Source organism: Procambarus clarkii, chromosome 82 (assembly GCF_040958095.1).
Source record: "Procambarus clarkii isolate CNS0578487 chromosome 82, FALCON_Pclarkii_2.0, whole genome shotgun sequence".
Taxonomy (NCBI): domain Eukaryota; kingdom Metazoa; phylum Arthropoda; class Malacostraca; order Decapoda; family Cambaridae; genus Procambarus; species Procambarus clarkii.
This window is the reverse complement of record NC_091231.1, coordinates 14,710,106-14,729,253: the sequence shown is the minus strand read 5'-3', so window position 1 is coordinate 14,729,253 and position 19,148 is coordinate 14,710,106. Positions and strand designations below refer to the sequence as shown.

General features: G+C 35.3%; 1 protein-coding gene across 4 annotated transcripts; it reads right to left on the bottom strand.

Moving 5' to 3' along the window:
- Positions 1-5,321: 5,321 nt before the first annotated feature.
- On the bottom strand, positions 5,322-18,512 carry LOC123764438 (protein EURL homolog). 4 transcript variants are annotated; one of them, XM_069316128.1, is made up of 5 exons: positions 18,285-18,498; positions 17,687-17,791; positions 14,421-14,528; positions 12,198-12,260; positions 5,322-11,710 (listed from the first exon to the last, which is right to left on the bottom strand). In XM_069316128.1, the coding sequence occupies exons 3-5, from the start codon at positions 14,524-14,526 to the stop codon at positions 11,511-11,513; spliced, it is 369 nt and encodes a 122-aa protein (XP_069172229.1). In that variant the 5' UTR covers positions 14,527-14,528; positions 17,687-17,791; positions 18,285-18,498; the 3' UTR covers positions 5,322-11,510. The 4 variants fall into 4 exon arrangements, with proteins under 4 accessions (XP_069172229.1, XP_045608257.1, XP_045608256.1 ...); XM_045752301.2 differs by lacking the exon at positions 17,687-17,791 and having other exon boundaries at positions 18,285-18,512; XM_045752300.2 differs by lacking the exon at positions 18,285-18,498 and having other exon boundaries at positions 17,687-18,029.
- Between the last annotated feature and the right edge of the window lie 636 nt (positions 18,513-19,148).

Genomic DNA, 19,148 nt, shown 5'->3' with positions numbered 1-19,148 from the left:
AAACATTACTTCATTCTCAGTGTCACTAAAGATAATTTCTTGAGAGCTTTTTATGTTGTATACAATAATTATAATATATATAAAATGTAATTATTTGCTAAGTATACACACACAAAAAACAAAAATTGGACTTTAGAAATAAACAAGAGATAATACAATACTGATAAATTTTGTTTTTAATTTGAGTTTTGGAATGTAGAGCTGGTAATACAGGCCCTCAATATACCTGTAGCAAGAGTATGCTGTATACCAATATAAAAATGGATGATGCATTTACTATTGAAATTGTCTCCATCAGCAACTAAGACTTATCAATTTGTTTTATCACGTGGTTTTTATTCTTTCATGACAAATTGAAGGTGAATACAGTAGTCCCACATTCATCTGGATTCTTGAATAAACCAATTCACCAAGCTTACAGTTACTAGATGGGTAATGCATATTGAAGAAACTGACATGGTTATCATGGGCTATATTCTGTTAAGACATAACTTTACTATTAATTCAAGATTTAGGATGAGACAATAGTAGAAACTGCTCACTTGAGTAAGCCTAAAATATTAATATAAAAGGCAAATGTAGTTATATTTGTATTTATACATGTGTATCACTGCAACATTTGATACTGATGTACTTGAGAGGTGTGATTCTTTTTTGTGTATATTACTCTAGATGTGCTTGCCGAGTCAAGCAGCAGCTCCCCAATCCTCATCCTCGGAGCATTTTGTAGTTCAATACAATTACAGTACTCTTCTTTAACATGTTATACTTTTCTTCCGTACACATTTACATTGAATATTGTGTAGCAAGTCACCTTCAGCATAATTTCTCCAACCTATTTCATTTATTTACATATTTTACTATTTGCTTCTTTCATGGACCTCTGACTCCTCTATCTCTAGCTTTCATCTATGTTCTCTATACTCCAAATATTTGGTATAGCATTAATCTTTGCTACATGTCCTTGAATTGCAAGATTACCTATAAAAACTATCTTTATGCATTACTCCAAGGTATGTTAGAACTTATTCATACCTTCAGTTCTTCTCTATTCAGGATATCCTGAAATAAATAGAATAGACAAACAATGGAACACTTTCAATAGACAGTACTCTATATTAGCATTTACTCTAAGTCTTGCTTGCACATCATCAGGTAATGGAACAGTCTGCATGATTCCTATCGAGGTTAACCCAGAAATCTGTTCGATTTCCTATATGACGGGTGTACCAATTCAGTTCCACCAGTTCAATAACTTAAGGCAACTTCTATTCAGTTTCACTCTAGTTCAGCATACTATGTACACTGGCACTTTATCCTCTTATTTTAATTGACTTGGTACAACAGGATCATGAAAACTTACATTATTAATTTGTACAACTATCTTGAGATGATTTCGGGGTTTAGCATTCCCATGGCCCAGCCCTCGACCAGGTCTCCTTTTTGTTACACACCCCCAGGAAGCAGCCCGTAATAGCTGTCTAATTCCCAGGTCCCTATTTACTGCTAGGTGAACAGGTGCATCAGGGTGAAAGAAACTCTGCCCATTTGTTTCCACCTCCACCGGGGATCGAACCCGGAACTTCAGGACTACGAATCCTGAGTGTTGTCCACTCAGCTGTCAGGCTCCACCTGCAACATATGATATTAGACTCTCTTTAGTCTATTATATTTCTATTATATAGACTTTCTTCTTTCTTTCTATATATAGACACCTATATTAAACTTTCAGATCAGAGGGATCAGCCATAGAAATAATCCTCACTTCTGATTTCCAGGTAATTCTTCCATTTCTTTAAGGTTACAGTATGTACTCACGTTCCATACAACAGGATTAACATGATAAAATTCAACCTTGTTATAAGGTAGTCTCCACTTAATTAAAATGTAAAGAAATGTTTGTATCTAATACAGTACTTAATATTCAATCTTCAATGCAACTATTGACTTTATGTATACTAATAACAGCTCCACTTCCACTATATTCACTCCCATTTGTTATATTTAATATAACAAACTGTCTTTTACCAAAAATTTTAAAACTACAATAATTGTTTAATAAAAATAGCTAATAATCTATGCCACACATCACAAGACAGACATCCACACTACTATCCTGTCTCGAGAGCTTCTAAAAGTGCAAAACACCAACATTTAGATAATAAATGAGCAATTGTTCTTCTAAAACTTTCTTCTAAAAGTTCTTCTAAGTTCTTCTAAAACTTACTGACTGGGCAATATTAACTACCAGTAAAGAAAACCAATGCCAAACTTTAACCATCAATAAAACATTATTGATGTCGATCAAATTACTATATATTCATCAATTTTTGTATCACCCCTTGCATGTATGTATTTTACCTAAATAAACATTTGAATGAGTAAAACATTTCAAACAGTACAGTATTAAGGAAATTCAGTCTGACAAAAATCACTTATATGATTACATGGCATGTCATTGCCTTTGAAATATTATGTAAGATTGTAATAGCCATAAAAGCAAATACTGTACAATATATAGGGTCATGAAAATAATGTTAATACATAATGCAATAAAACAAATCTGTCATGAATGCACCAAAAATAAAACTAAGTAGACAAAATAATACTGACATATATTACAGTTGTCCATTTATACTGTAGTCTCTGTATTGTCCCTCAAGAAAAAAGGTTTCAGTGTTTCTTCCCTTAAAAATTAAAGCAATCATTCAAGCCTCAAACGAGCCAAAGATGCAAAGAGCAACTTGTAGTTACGAATGTATAGTATAGGCTCTTCAACAAGGCAGTTACAATCAATCAAATGTTTATGTTTTGTAGAGATGTAGAGCAATACCTCAGGAGGACATGAGAATACAAGTGCCATAATAGGATGCACAACATGTGCCAATTATACACTATACTTTACATTATTATCAGCACAGTGATATATAAAGTTATTTATTTTTATTGTCTTTGAAGTGTGTACAAAATTTGAATTTTCTACTCTTTAGATAAACTTATTGAAATCAAATTTGTGAATACTCTTGCTTGGAAACAACAAATTACAGTATTGTATTATAATTCATTGTGTCCGAGAACAGGCAGCCAGTGTATATATACATATTAGGTATAGATTTTCTATACCTAACTGGGAAACCCCGATCTTGGCGTTTTCCACCCCAAGGTCGAATTACTGACTCTCCCAAGGATAAAACCCCTCAACCAGCTGACTAACTCCTGGGTACGTATTTAGTGCTAAGTGAACAGAGAAATTAGGTGATAGGAAATGGATTCAACCATTTCTTTCCAATCCAGGACTCAAACCTGGAATTCCCAATTGTGATTCAAGAATGAACCAGCCTGTGCTGAAGGAAGAAGGATGCACCAGGAAGGTGTAAAGACATCACACATACCAAGTAATCCATAACAACCTTTGTTAAAAATGCAGGAATATGCTGTGAAAGGTTCACAGAGTAATCATGTCCCAAACTCACCCTTTAGCTACAACACTCAGGTTAGCAACAACCAAGAACTTACACAACTTCTAATACCATCATTTTCCTAAGTCAACTGTGCATGTTATAATTCATAGTTTTGTGTATACAGTACATTTCTGTATGCTTTGGGTGAGAGTAATAATAACAACAATAATAATATTTACAAGAATGTACAATGGGTATGTGAGATTACCTAAGATTGGTATTTTTACAGTCTTACAAAGCCACTAACACAACTCATTTCAGGCAGGTGCTAAAATAATTAAAGTGCTAAATCATTGGCTACTTAGCATCTTTTAGGTCAATTAAAAGTAAAGTATATTACTTATGTATTACTCCAGCTGCTTATATGCGAGCAGAAAGTACAGTACAGTATAGTAATTATTATAAGAAAGTACTTGGCCAGGAAGGGTGTACCCAGTACAAGTATAGCATAGTTTGTTATAGAATAGGCATGAGTTCTTGACATCATTTAGGATGCTAATGCAACAGCAATGACACAAGATGAACGATGTCAAAGGAAAGAGATTCATCAAGAATATTATCGAGGGACAATGGACTCTCATGGAAGAATGAAAAAACAATATTTTCTATCATCCTAAAAATCAGAACAGTCTATTCCATTAACTGCTCATGAGGTTATCTTATTTGGCCAGTATGTATCGCAGCCACATGGCCAGAAACGTTTTCCATTTCCCGTTTCAATGACAGGAGGAAGCCTACAGAAATAGGTCACATTTAATGGTATTGTACATAATTCGTTAATTCAGAATAACATACCATCTGCAGATCACTTTTTGAATGACAGTACAAATCCAGTTATGAAATTTGTTTCTACGAGATAGAACATTTCCGTCTGAAAAATCATTTGAAGTAACATCAATGTCTGAAAATGCAAAATTGGACTGTTTAACTTGTTTAATACAGTATCAGCTAAAGATGAGGGATAACCCATGTTAGATTACAATAACAGCATCAAACCGAGTCTAAAGTACTTTGTAATATATTTTATGATCATTTGGTTACAACCTCTTCAAGATAATGCAACCCAGATACTGTGTGATCTGTCACTGGCTCACAACTGAGGATCACCAGGTTCAGTACCTAACAACACTGAATTGGACAAGTTTCCTTACACTTGATGCCTCTTTCCACCTAGCAGTAATTAGGTACTCGGGGATTGGACAACTGTTTTAAGTTGTGTCCTTGGAAAGGTCAGTAAATAGCTTATGGGGGCTCCTTGATAAGAACACTTCCTGTTCCCAACAGTGGGAAATTAGACAAAGTATAATACTGTACTGTACTGTACTGTACGTTGTGATCCAACAAGCATGGAAAATTATGGTGACAACAAAATAAAAACTTGAAAAGAAGAAATTTTCTAACTTCTGCAAAAAAAAAAATATATATATATATATATTAGCCTGTTTTCGTAGTTTATGTCTAAATGAAAAGAACCAGCAAACACTCGACAGAAGACCAACCAAGAGATGTCACTACATGCAAGATAGAGAAATATTGAAAAAGATGACAGGGTAAGACTTTTTACACGAGAAATTGAACATGACAACGCAAGTGGAAGCTAGAAATACAAGTCAGCCACTAGACCACAACGTAACCCCTTTCTAAAGCTCTGGGCCCTTTGAGATGTAAGAACTCTACCACTGAAGAGTAATTAGCAAGACCTGTACACAGTGGGTATTATATCTCTAGGTCCCACTTGCCAAGGTAAGCTTTTTTCATTTTTTTTATTGAAGGATGTAATTTATTTTTATAAGTAATTTAACATGGAGAGAATAAACATAGTAACCAAAAAATAAGCAAAAGGATGGACTAAAACAGAAGTGTAATGTTGAATATTGATATTCTCCAATTGTTGTAGTCTAATTAAAGCAAAGTAATATTATATGAGGTAACAAAATAATAAGGTTTATGAGAAATTAATCTCATTAGTAAAGTGTTTAATGTACACTGCTGCTGTAGTATAGATGCATTCACACAACAAATCTGCATTACAGTTTAAATACATAATAATTAGTAACAAAGAATTAAATGATACAAAACCAGATTTTCTGTATACTGCATTGTTGACTTTGAAAACTAAACTAAACAAGCATGATGCAAGCTAATGTACTACTGGAATTTTAGCATAATTTTATTTAATTTTTGAAAGCATGCACACTGACAAAATAAATTAGTGAAATCATAAAATAATTGCAGATTATCAGAACATGCATCATATGGAGAGTTCTCACCGTCGTGTAATTGGTAACATTTGCTGCACTGTCTAGCACCAGGTCGATTTATGTCATCCACAAGACTTTCAACTTACTTTTGTAAATCATGACAAGAATAAAATACTGTACAATATACGCACTCTTTTTAACAGTTAAAAGTTGACTGTTCAAAAGTTCACAATTTTAACTCTTACTAACTAGCAACACAGGGAAAAGCTACAAGATTAGCATGACATTCAGAACAAAGTGAACCTGAAGAACGCTGATATGCCACACTGTTATAACAACTTCAAATAAAACATATCTTACACTTCACTCTGAAGTAACAAAAATCATTAATGCCCACAATCACAGTCTTGCATTGGTATATGATAAGAGTACGATTGACTTCACACCTGAAATTACTGGTATAACAGGTACCATCAAGGGGTATACTTTAACTCTGAGAGTAAAGGCAAATATCATAATGATTGACAAAAAAAAAAGTGAAAGGGTAGTTGCTAACATTATACACACTTATACACACTCACAATACAGTTGCTTCGTTCACACTAACTGCAACATACAAAAACACTAAATGCAGTCCATACACATTTTTATCAGCAATGAACATTATAGAAATGTAATTATACTTAGTGATGGGACAATCGGAACTAGTATCTAAAATTGTAAGAATCTAGTATTTCTCAGTAATTGGAATCAGTATTATAATAGACAAATTTACCATGATTTCCAATTTTTAAAACAATTCTTTAAAAGTTAATACCTGTATCACTATTTTTCATTTCAGGTAATAATTAAAATTGTTTAAAGTATGATAACTAAAAATAAGGTTAGAACTTCAGTTTTGAAAGATGCTTTTCTGAGTTAAAGAAGAAAAAAGAAATAAACAAAGGGAAGACAAAATGCCAAATTGAAGACAAGATAAATGGGTAAAGAAAGAGACTGAAAAGAGTCTGCTAATGATTTGACATTACAATTTAAGAGTCCTAAGTTTTAAATACAGTATGAAAAATATTTTCTTATTCACTTACACTCGCATTATGTAGGTTAAAGACTGCTTTTTCAGTACAAATCAAAAATTATCATTTTTTAATAATTGAACTTATATTGAAAGATTTAAAAACGTTATTGTATTGTAAATTCTATGTAACAAATACACCTGTGATGGTAATGGAATGTTTTCACTGTTTCTTATTTTCTGATGTTTTGTACATTAAGGATTACCTTGTGACTAGAAACAAATAAACATATTACCTATGCTTTAATTGAGATAGTTTTGCCATATTAATTTTATTTGAAACAAGTTGGCAAATCTTATTTTATTGTACAGTACACAATTAAAGCATATATACATATATCCGCATGTATAGTGGAATGAGACGACCAAACCACAACTCGGAAGATGGAGAAGCAATGTTGTTTTGGTCCGCCCTAGACCATTATTAACTTGATAAGGTTGATAATGGTCCAGGACGGACCAAAACGTTGTCACTTCTCCATCTTCTGAGTTGTGGTTTGGTCGTCATTTCTTCAGCCAGGTTATTTTGACTCATCGTTTGTATAATGAAATTTTTTCACTTTTCAGGTGCCCTCATTAATCTTCTGATTAAGCTGGATGACCCAAGCTCATAAGGTAAATCGTTAATTTCCAAACTGAAATATGGTACAACAATTTAAAAAAAAATAAGTAACATCTGTATTTTTTCAAATAACCAGAATTGTATTGGAATCGACTTTTGTGGAATCAGAATCATTAAAAAATTTAGTATTGTCCCATTACTAATTACAATGTTAAATTATAGTTCAGAAAAAAATAATTATTGATAAAAATGTATAGTTCCCCATTTGTATTCATTACATTTCAGCTAGTTGACAAACAACCCATTATATATAACTATTGTATGATAATCTATGGTGTACTTCTGTTCATGCAAACAGCATATAGCTTAAAAACTCATGAATTACACACAGTATTCACTATATGACTCGCACAACCATTTGGAAAGGTAAGAAGTCAGAATTAAAGACAAAAGTTTCAAACAATACTTAATCCAGCAATATTTCCTATAACAATTGCATAAAATGCCACAGCTTTGTCATTATAATAAACTACTTTCCTTCCTTTTAAAAGTACTTATCCTCTACATTTTGCAGAAAATAATCACAACAAAAAGAGCACCTATTTTCAGTTTCCAGATCAAATCAAACCAGGACAACTTCAATGGACACCCTTGGACTAACCTCACTCTGCAACATATTTACAAAATATGTACACATTGCAAAGGTGGGGGTCGGCTGGTGCTGTCTATATACACAGTCAACAGCTTCATGCATAAATAACAAGCTGTAACCATGGTTCTGGCATGGAGAACGACAACCGACTTGCGTAATTATGACCCATTTGGAAAAGGAATGCTATATTCAAAACTTCACTATCACTAATAAATTATCAGGAACCAAAAGAGAGCAGCAAGACCTATTATCAACTGGCATATTATATTATAAAACTCGCTGTTACACATTTGGTTGAGCATGTGAGCAGTGAAAATATAACTAATATTCACCACAATATTATACATGAAAATAGATAATGTCTGTACAATATTAAGAAATATTTGCATGGAGAATTAGTCATTTTAGATATTCTTTTATACATAACAGCAAATTTTTCTCAATTTCTTCTTTCTTTTTTCTCAATATTGGTACAGCATTACAAAATCAACATGTTATTTAATTTGGTTACATTAATTTTCAAACACACCACCATTTCCATAAACAGAAATTTCAAAAAGACAATTAGTTATACCAGTGCCAACAAGTCAACCAAACAAGCTGGAAATCAAGCAATTAGCTTTTTCCAGCAAGTCACACTATCCTCGACAAGTTAAGGTATTTACAGCTAAGGTTAAGTGTTATTGGTAAGTTGGGATAGTGGATTTAGAGAGACTTGTCATGCAGCCTCACTGTTCAGTGCATATAAACAATAAAGTATAAAAACTAGAGATGTTTCGATTATAGCCTATCAAGAGGTATTCCCGGGCCAGCATCTCAGGATACAATGGTGTAATGAGTACCCACAGTATAATAATTAACAAGAACTGCAAGAACTACGGGGAACTTAAGTTCTCATATGGGATTTTTAATGCTCTTTTGTTTGCTGATGTTATTAAGTATACATGTACTTTGTGTTGGTACCTATTCCCAAATTCCTCTCATTCCAATACAGTACTACCTGTAGTAGAGGCCTACTCTGCATGGTATATATTCCTACAGTTCTTCTCTCTCATCATTACCTTACACTTGTTGGGGGTTGAACTAGAACAAAAATTTGCCTGCCCACTTTGTAAAAATCTTCCCCCGTTTGCATCTCATTAGTGTTGTCATCGGCACATATTGCACTTTTCATTGTCACTAACTTACATCAGGAATAGCAGTAGACCTAGCCAAAACAATTTGTTACTATATGACAACAGCAAGCTTTACAATATTGAACAGTATGTCCCCACTATGTATATTGATCACTTCGATATACATAGTATATTGAACTATACACTCTACTCCATCCACACCCACAATAAAAATTTGGAATGTAATGTTCATCAGCCTAATCAAGATCATATATACTGTTCAGTTTTTGCTGTAATGACACGCTGTCATTCTCATACAACCACCAATACATTTCATTATGAACATCCACACTGATGACTTTATACTAGCATTGAGGGACTTAATTTATTCTACCTACACAATCCTTAATTACAACAGGTGGTGGTGGTGACATCATGCACAAGAGCTCTATAAATGAAGATACGCCCATCAACTAAAATTACATGCACAAATAAATTATAATTAATCAAACATTTGCCCATCCATCTGAAATAAAACAAAATTTAAAATTTCTGCTGATCAATTAACCAATTCATTTAAATAATTCAGAATTTAAACCCACAAAAACTACAATATATTTAATGTATTTATCAACCTGAATACAGTATGGTAAATACAGTACTAGTTTATGCTTTTGCTCATTTTCAAAAGTTCCTTCATTCCATATACTGCATGAATTCACATTATGATGGGCAAGCAGCACAATTCACTAATGTATGTAAATTTTGTTGTATATATAACTGTAAAGCACAATCATATTGCACCAGATCCAAACCATAATTATGTATACACTTAATATGTATGCTTAAATTCATGGCTGAATTTCAAATAAGAGCCTACACTACTTCTGACGTCATTATATTTTTATGCTATTTAACCTAAACATATAACCTAAACATTTAATCAATGCATATAAACAAAATGTTAGGTAAATTAGAAAAATTTAAATTATGTTTAAATATCAATATATTCAGAGAGCATTCACCTTAGAGGAGCTGCACATATTTTTTTAGAGTTTCAGACAAAGCGAGGAAATTATGCTAAGAGGTCAAGACACAATGAAGACACTAGAAACAAATTATTCCATAAGATCAGAATAATTTAGTGAGAACTATTACAATGGAGTCATTGAAATGTTTCAAGTTCAGAATATTAATGACACTTGATCATTATCTCCAGCATCACTGTCCTCACATTCACAACAAAAGCTGCTCCAGCATCTTCACCCTCACATTCACAGTGGGAAGATATCCAGCATCACCTTCCCCACATTCACAGCAGTTAGATATCAAGTCACCTTACCTTGAGGTTACCTTGAGGTGCTTCCGGGGCTTAGCGTCCCCGCGGCCCGGTCGTCGACCAGGCCTCCTGGATGGAAGATATCCAGCATCACCTTCCCCACATTCACAGCAGGTAGATATCAAGCGTCACCTTGCACACAATCACAGTGGGAGATACACAATTTCAATGCAAGTACTGTATCATAAGTGTATTATAATTTTCCTGCACGGTTTGTAATATTATGTAAGGGACATAATACACCCAGGAGGAGTGATCATATACGGAAGCAAAACCATTTTAAGTCATAACCAAAAATATAATGTAATAACTGCCTTTATGTTGTATATTATAATACATATTACCAAACTAGCAGTCAAGTTTAACTCAATGCATTCAAGAGGTAGATATGAGAGCAATATTAACAAAAAATCACAACTTATTAAACTCACTAATTAACAATTTTGATGAAGTAATTGAAATATTTACACCATCCACACAAAGCAGCTATCAGTGTGAAAATTAGAAGAAAAAAAATCAGAATTATGTAAGAATTTCATTGTTTATCTTTGGACTCTAAAATGTCTTATAATGGAGGGCACACATTATGTACTATGATTTGTACCCGTCACCCATCCCAGAACTGGCATGGTAGAAATACTCAGACATGCTGGCATTGTACTACAATAAAGAAATTTAACTGTCAGTTTAAAGTCATTTTTCCATAATTCTATATGGCATCCAATGCTGTATAATAATACTGGAAACTGTGACTTGAAAACAATTTTAAAAATTGATCACAACCCAAAATACAACTAAACCAGGTACTGTATTCTACAATATTTCCTTTTTAAATTTTATAATACTGAAATAATTAGAGGGTAATAGTTTAGAATTTTTCCAATTCTAAATACAGTACACCCCGTACAGTGTAACCAAACTTTAATATGCCCCTTAATATAGTTCATGATATGCATTTGTTTAGTTCAAAATTTCAAATTGAAACTTAAATATCCTAAACACCAGAAAAAAAACAAGAAGCAAATCTGTCTAGTTAAAAGAAATGTCAACTGAACACAATTGTCTTATACTGGCCTACAGGTTCAAGATTTAGCTACAACACACAAATCTAGCCAAGCCCACTTTCAGGACTAGTTTGTTGACAATGGTTTCTGACAACACTCATCTGTACTGCCAGAGGTTCACCCAGCTGGAGTTGTCGTTTCTCTGCAAACTTGAGTAACTGTTCTATAGTAATGGAACGAATGTCGACCTCTTCCTGCAGCCCTTGACGTTCCTGAAGAAGACCAACCAGTTCTCCTGAAGCCTCTGAAATCAATGTACAGGTATCTACAATTATATAACAATTTAGGTTTATACTGATGAAAATTCACCGCCTACTATATATGGTATGATTCTAAAACAATATTTAAAATACGGTATATATATCTAATTGTTATTGCAAAAGAAATAAATCATTGCAAATCTTCTAGGGTATCACTTGCAGTCAACACTGTGATTATCTCCTGGCATCAATGAATACATAAGAAATTTTAGTCAATCCTATGATTTTTAAAGACGCCTTCAATTCAGCCACCACGAATTGTAATTTGATTGAGTTTGTGTAAACAAAAGCCAAGTGAAAACATAATACTCATTTGCAGTAGAGCCGATTATTCATAAGGTAAACCGCACACATACAAATCCTCATCAAAGCTAATATTGTACAGTAATGAAAAATTAAAATAATGAGTATGACAGATTATGAGGAACAAGTTCATCATGAGGCTTACTGAAGAAACAAAACATGACATACCCTGCACTATAGTTTGTAATTCCTTTTTCAACTGTTCCAGTGTGTGAAGAGGAAGACTGGATACTGAAAGAAAATAAAAATGGCTTTTAAGTATAGTGCAGTACTATATTTAAAAAAATTTGTTATGGTTGCAAAAACAAACATGAATACTGTATAACCAATGCTCCCCCAATGCATGTCAAAGGATATTATGGCAATTATAACCATTATTATACAATTGCCCACAAGGCTAGGGTGAAAACATTCTTGGCCCATTGTGGACTGGTTAAACATGCTCCTCCCAACTCCAAATGCTACCTCCTTTCTCTCGAGGGATACAAAATACTGTAATGACAAAACAGTACCTCAAAAGAAATATTATAGTACAAATTCATTTACCCAAGTTGCACACTTGCGAATCCCACTTTATCAAAAAAAAAAGTATAATCCGAATGTGTTTACCCGCTCGGGGGAGCCGGTCGTCCGAGCGGACAGCACGCTGGACTTGTGATCCTGTGGTCCTGGGTTCGATCCCAGGCGCCGGCGAGAAACAATGGGCAGAGTTTCTTTCACCCTATGCCCCTGTTACCTAGCAGTAAAATAGGTACCTGGGTGTTAGTCAGCTGTCACGGGCTGCTTCCTGGGGGTGGAGGCCTGGTTGAGGACCGGGCTGCGGGGACACTAAAAAGCCCCAAAATCATCTCAAGATAACATCATCTCAAGATAACCATGCATTCAAATTATATCCAGATAAACAAGATATGTAATAAGTGGATTCTTGTATCCAGACGGTGTCTGAAGGCAGGCTAAAATCAGATGAAAAATACCAAGATAATCTATCCAAATAAAGTAGCCCATTCTCCTAAAATTGTAGTACTTATAGCAAAGCTGGATGTTGCAGCCCTTTTTCTTTTGTAATGCGATTTCAAGGTTTGGGCATGGGAAGTGTGCTAGATGTGGTTAAATCTCTTTACGGACAGGTTCTCTTGATTGTTGCCCTTCATATGACACGTTATAATTATAATGTTGCTCAGTGAAATCACCCCATAAAGCATAGGAAATATTAAGTACAAACAGTGTCTTAATATGGCTTCAATCACATTTTTAATTATTTTTGTTTGCCATTTTTAATAGGTGTTTTGGATTTTTTTTTTTTACTGTTTTGGTATTTTTTTTTGGGGGGGAGTGGTCATTTTGACTTTTTATTCTGTATTTTGGAATGAATTTTTTGTTGGGTATTTTTTTACCGGGCATTTTGGATTTTTTGGGAGCTGGGGGAGGCAAATGTTCTCTTAATATGGCTCCAATGACATTTTTAATAATTTTTGTAGATGGGCACAATATTACAAGATATACAGGTACTAAGGGGCCTTGGAAAAGCCATTGAACATATTTAAAACAAAATTACACGGTTCTTTCTAATCTTGAGATTCCCTGGTTTTTGTCCATTAATGTGTGTCCTTTTTCCTTTGAAAATGAGATTTCAAGTCTTTGGCATGGGAAATATGCTAAAATTATTAATATGAATTATGTAGTTAAATCTCCTGACAGTCTCTCTTGATATTGTCCTTCACATGACAGATTGAAATTAAAATTTCATTCAATGAAATCAACCCATAGAGCATGGAAAATACGTGCTGGGTATGAACGGTAACATACTTAATATGGCTCTAATCATGTTATTGACTTAACATTACAAGAAATACCTGGAGCCTTTGGGAAAGCTATTGAGGTTTTTTAAAACCAAATTCTGTGTTTTCATTTTAAATTGGCAAGGTTTTGTTTTATCAGGAATGGCCCTGCTACCTTTTGAAAATGAGTTTAGAGACTGGGGGATATGAGAAATAAGCTAGATGTGATTACATTTTTTGCAAATATGTTCATTTGGTAGTTGTCTATTATATTATAGGATGAAATTAAAATTTTGCCAAGTGAAATTAGCCCATATTGCATGGGAAATGCATCCTGGAGGCATCTCCAATTGCAACGAATTCCTCGCTGCAACAAATTAGGGTTGGGCCCATATAGTTTGTTGAATCGAAGTTGTACTTGTGTATTAAAAACTGTAACTAGCTTCACAAGACTGTTACTTGCTTAGCTAAATGAACTATGAAATTCAGTTTCTGAACCCATTATGTGCCTCTGTAATCCTTTCCACCACTGCCCACAGGATGGATATGGGGTGCATTATGACTAAACTCATTGAATAAAAGATCTAAATCAACAAGGCAATCTTTGACTTACACTCATCTGTTGGTCTTCTCCGCCACTTGGTCATAAAGGAACATCTGAAAGATGAAGGCTTGTATGTGTGTTTGGGGCTAACTTGAATGAGGACCTCGTGCTCCATTGCTGAAACAATAATCATCTTAATGTTTCCAGTTTTATTTAATGTTAAAGAAATCAATACATGTTGATCAATTGTTGATCAAAGAAATCAAGTTACAGTATCACAAGTCGAGCCTGGCCTCTGGCCGGGCTCGGGGGGGTAGGACTCCCAAAACCCCCTCCAGGTGGTAATAATGTTATGCAAGCTTAAACAGGATGCAGGACTTTTGATTGTTTTATGTATAATTACTTTCTCTACATCCCAGAGAGCTGACATCACAAAAAAGTGTTCCTTCAGAACTAATGAATTATATAAAAAAATAACTGTTACCTAATATAAGATGTGTGAATACATTAAATACAGGCTAATGAGGTACTATGCCATCTACAGGCACTATACCATTTGCATACAAGATAAAATACCACAGCATTGCTGGTAAAATTCTGGTTATGTTATACTGTATCCAAATAGATTAGCAGCCCTTAGGCCTCTCTCCAAATAAGACAATACATCAAGGTAATGAAATAAGTAATTAATTATTATAAGATTTCTAGCCCATGGCCAAAAGCCTGAACCTAAATAATTCAAAGTGGATTTCTTTGATTTCTTTAATGGATTTCTTTAAAAGGTCAGATGTAACAGACACGAAACAATGGTTTCAAGCTCAGCAAGACAGTGTAAGACAGAAAACAAGAAGTGCTTCTTCACCCTTAGGTTATAAACCCATGGAACAGCCTACCTGCTAAAACACTGCTGAATTTCAAAATCCAGCTTAACTAAATCAAGACAAATGTGTGTGTAGGGTTTGGGGGAGGGGGGGACCTTTGATAAGGTGCCCGCTTCCTGTTCTCCTTTATTCCACTAAAGTGCTAATGTCCTCAGGTAAATTTAGGTCAAATGTACAGATTGATATCTACAACCCTTAGATAAGATAAAACATTATTAAGATGATTATTCCATTACTCCTGTAAAAGCACTGCACACTTGAATATGATCCACTGCTTTCTATCTATGTGCTGAACAGTGTCAGCTATTGGCTTTCCTAAGATGTGCTACAAAGCACAAGAATCCCAGTAGTACAATTGGGTTCGTTCTCGACGCACGATCAAGAATTCCAGGTTCGAATCTCTGAACCTGAAATGGTTGGGCACATTTTCTTTCACCTAATGCCTTTGGAGTTAGTCAGCTTTTTGTGGGGTTGTATCCTGGGCAGGGGTCAGTAATATAGCATTAGGAATGGGAGGGAGGGGGGGGCCTCGGTATAAGCCTAACGTGTATGAATACACACACTAACTTCTTGTCCCCCAACACAAATTATTGTTATTATAAAGCAAAAAGGACAGTATGAAAGCTGTAACACTGTTCCAAATGTCTTTCACCCACTTTTCCAGCCATTCCTTGTGTGCCTTCAGTCAAATGGAATTTGTACACAGCATTGATAGTGATAACTGGAATCTCGTAAAACAATTTCTCCACCTTTTATTAAATTCTTTTAACACAGACAGTCCTTCCTTTTGTAGAACTTGCATCCAGTAAAATGGATGAAAGTTACTTTATACATAAGACAGATTAATAATAACAATTCACTGTGTTAGGGAGACAGGAAGCCAGTGTATATATACATGTTGGCTTATATCAAGATCCCCCTCAAAGGTCGAACTACTGTACTGAACCCCCCCACCCCCACCAGGATCATCCTCACAATAAGCTGACTAACTCCTGGTTACCTATTTACTGCTAGGTGAACAGAGGCATTGGGTGTTAAGAAAAACATCCAACCATTTCTGTCCCGCCCGAGATTCAAACTTGGAATTTCCGATTGTGAGTCGAGAATGAACCCAACTGTTCTACTGGTGTATAAATCTCTGGTGCAAATAAAATTAAATAAGTAGGTAATTATTATAAAATTTCTAGTCCAAGGCCAAAAGTCTGAACCTAAATAATTCAGAGAAGTATCATGGATTTCTTTAAGAGGTCACCTGTAACAGACACGAAACAATGGTTTCGTGTTTGGTTCATCTACACCTGGATTATTGTATCCAAGCATGAAGACTTCATCTTCAGATAGACACAGCTGCTTTGGAGAAAGTTCAACACCAGGTAACAAAATTAATTCCAAAACTTCCAAAAGACAAAAATTAGCTGCTGGCGACGTCAAAGCAGGTCGACGGTCCAAGCCACAATGTCGTAGAGCGACTTATCCAAGACAAATTGTTGCCTAAGGAGTTTTTGCTGGCATATCAGCCTCCTGTACCTACCTAACCTAACCAACCTACCAATACATAACCTAACAAAACCTAACCTTACCTAACTAAACCTAACCTATCCAAACCTAGGTTAATATAACCTGTATGCAACACTATATCTTGGATAAGTCGCTTGGACCGTTGAATTGCTTTGGTATCACCAGCAGCTTATTTTTGTCTAATTCGTTATAAAATGATACTTTTTCAGAGTAAAAATGTTTTTCCATGTTCTACATTCAGCACCAACATTATAATGAGTAAATATATCATATTTATTCATAGCGTTGGGTGGGTTTGCGTGGCTTTCAGTAGCTTAGGTAATTAGGCAGACTGGCCACACCAGGTACTGGGCACACCAGACACTGGAGGAGTCACACCAGGCACTGGAGATGCCACACCAGGCACTGGAGATGCCACACCAGGCACTGGAGATGCCACACCAGGCACTGGAGATGCCACACCAGGCACTGGAGATGCCACACCAGGCACTGGAGATGCCACACCAGGCACTGGAGATGCCACACCAGGCACTGGAGATGCCACATCAGGCACTGGAGACCCCACACCAGACACTGGGCATATCAGGCACTGAAGACCCCACACCAGGCATTGGGCACACTAGGCACTGAAGACCCCACACCAAGCACTGGAGACCCCACACCAGGCACTGGAGACCCCACACCAGGCACTGGAGACCCCACACCAGGCACTGGAGACCCCACACCAGGCACTGGAGACCCCACACCAGACACTGGGCACACCAGGCACTGGAGACCCCACACCAGGCACTGGAGACCCCACACCAGGGAACAAGGCAGGAAGGAGGGAGGTAATACCTTGACAGAGGTGGTATAGCTGGCGTACAGTAAGATAGCAGCAAGATAAAGCAGTAGGAGAAGTGAGAGATAGAGGGAGGGAGAGAGAGAGCACCATACCTGGTGGTGGGTGAGGTGTAGCAGGTGTGGAGCAGTGTTGTGGTGGCAGTTACCCTCACCGGGGTATGGTCCTCTCCCACACCACCAACCCTCCTTTACTCTTCGCTAAAAACCGTATATATATATTGTTATTCTAGGGTGTATTATCATACGTTATGCTGTATTGGGTTAGGTTAAGTTGGATTGAGCTAGGTCAGGTTTGGTAGATATTAACATTCGTTTTAATATAAATGGTGTTGTGTACGTTGTTAGTTTTTCTCCTCTACACTCTATAGACACCATCTTATGACGCACTTTGTCTTATCTTCCTTGTAAAAACCTTACTAACTCGTCATAAGAGTCCATCTAATGCCTTTCCTGATGCTTTAAAGTCGTTATACGAGGGAGAAGAGATAGTTATTTTAACACTAGTTTGATTCCTAATTTACATCGTTATCAGTATTATCAATTATTTGTAAGATAGTATGCATTATTATAATCTAAACGTCATGTGTACGCTCTGTATGTGTGTATGAATTATAAATTAAAATAAGTGTTTAGTAAAAATAAGTGAATAGGTGAATAAAAGTGAATCAGTAAAATTATTCGTAAGTATTACCTAAGATCCTAGATGACTAACACACTTCTGGGAAGACACTTCACTGCTCAGTGGTTACGAGGAGCCAAATATCCACACTGTAGAGTAACGTTTACCACGGTAGACTGAGCGGCGGGTATACTTCCTCCTCACAGCCCCCGGAACACTACACAATAATGTATAAGGTCACCTCGACCCTCTTAATAACCTTCTAATGTCCGCTTCCTGAGCCTGGCTACGTACCCACTTCTTATATACTCTTATCGTGTATCTTATTTTAACAAGTTCAGTATTATTTGCAAGAATACTTATGTTGTATATCTATTTCATGTAGCCTATGAATATTGTACCGATTAATGTGTTGTTCAAGTTGCCTAACAAGCTGAATTTTCCTGAAATATTGGATTTTTCGAAAAAAAAAATTCTTATGGAATGATACCACTTTCCATTACACTACATATGATTTTTTTTATTACTTTGAATCGAAACTAACAAATTTGATCAAACCTAACCTAACCTAACATAACGAAGTCAGTAATTCATGTTCCCAATATAATAATTCTTAATTATTATTTTAATAGTTCTTAATTATTATTAGGAAACAAAAAAATATGAAAAATATTTGAAAACAAAGAAAATCCCTCTGCCTGTTAGGCAAATTAGGCCTTGCCTACTAGTCATAGTGCGTTCTGTCTATTAGTTATGCCATTATAATATATATGTCGTGTCTAATAGTAAGAACCGCACTTCATGGCATACTATGCAAGGTCCAATGTGCCTAACAAGCAGAATAATTTTCTTTATTTTCAAATATTTCTTTCCAGATTGCGGTTCTTTTCTAATAATAATAATTTATTATATTAGGAACATGAATATCTGGCTTAA

What these genes read in the sequence shown, in the direction of transcription:
- LOC123764438 (XM_045752299.2), bottom strand. Translation starts at nt 16,524, where the DNA reads ATGAACCAAACACGAAACCATTGTTTCGTGTCTGTTACAG. An exon ending in TTGTTTCGTGTCTGTTACAG is followed by an intron (nt 14,529 to 16,484) that starts GTGACCTCTTAA and finishes TTATTGTTTCAG; the next exon opens with CAATGGAGCACGAGGTCCTC. An exon ending in ATTACAAACTATAGTGCAGG is followed by an intron (nt 11,711 to 12,197) that starts GTATGTCATGTT and finishes CATTGATTTCAG; the next exon opens with AGGCTTCAGGAGAACTGGTT.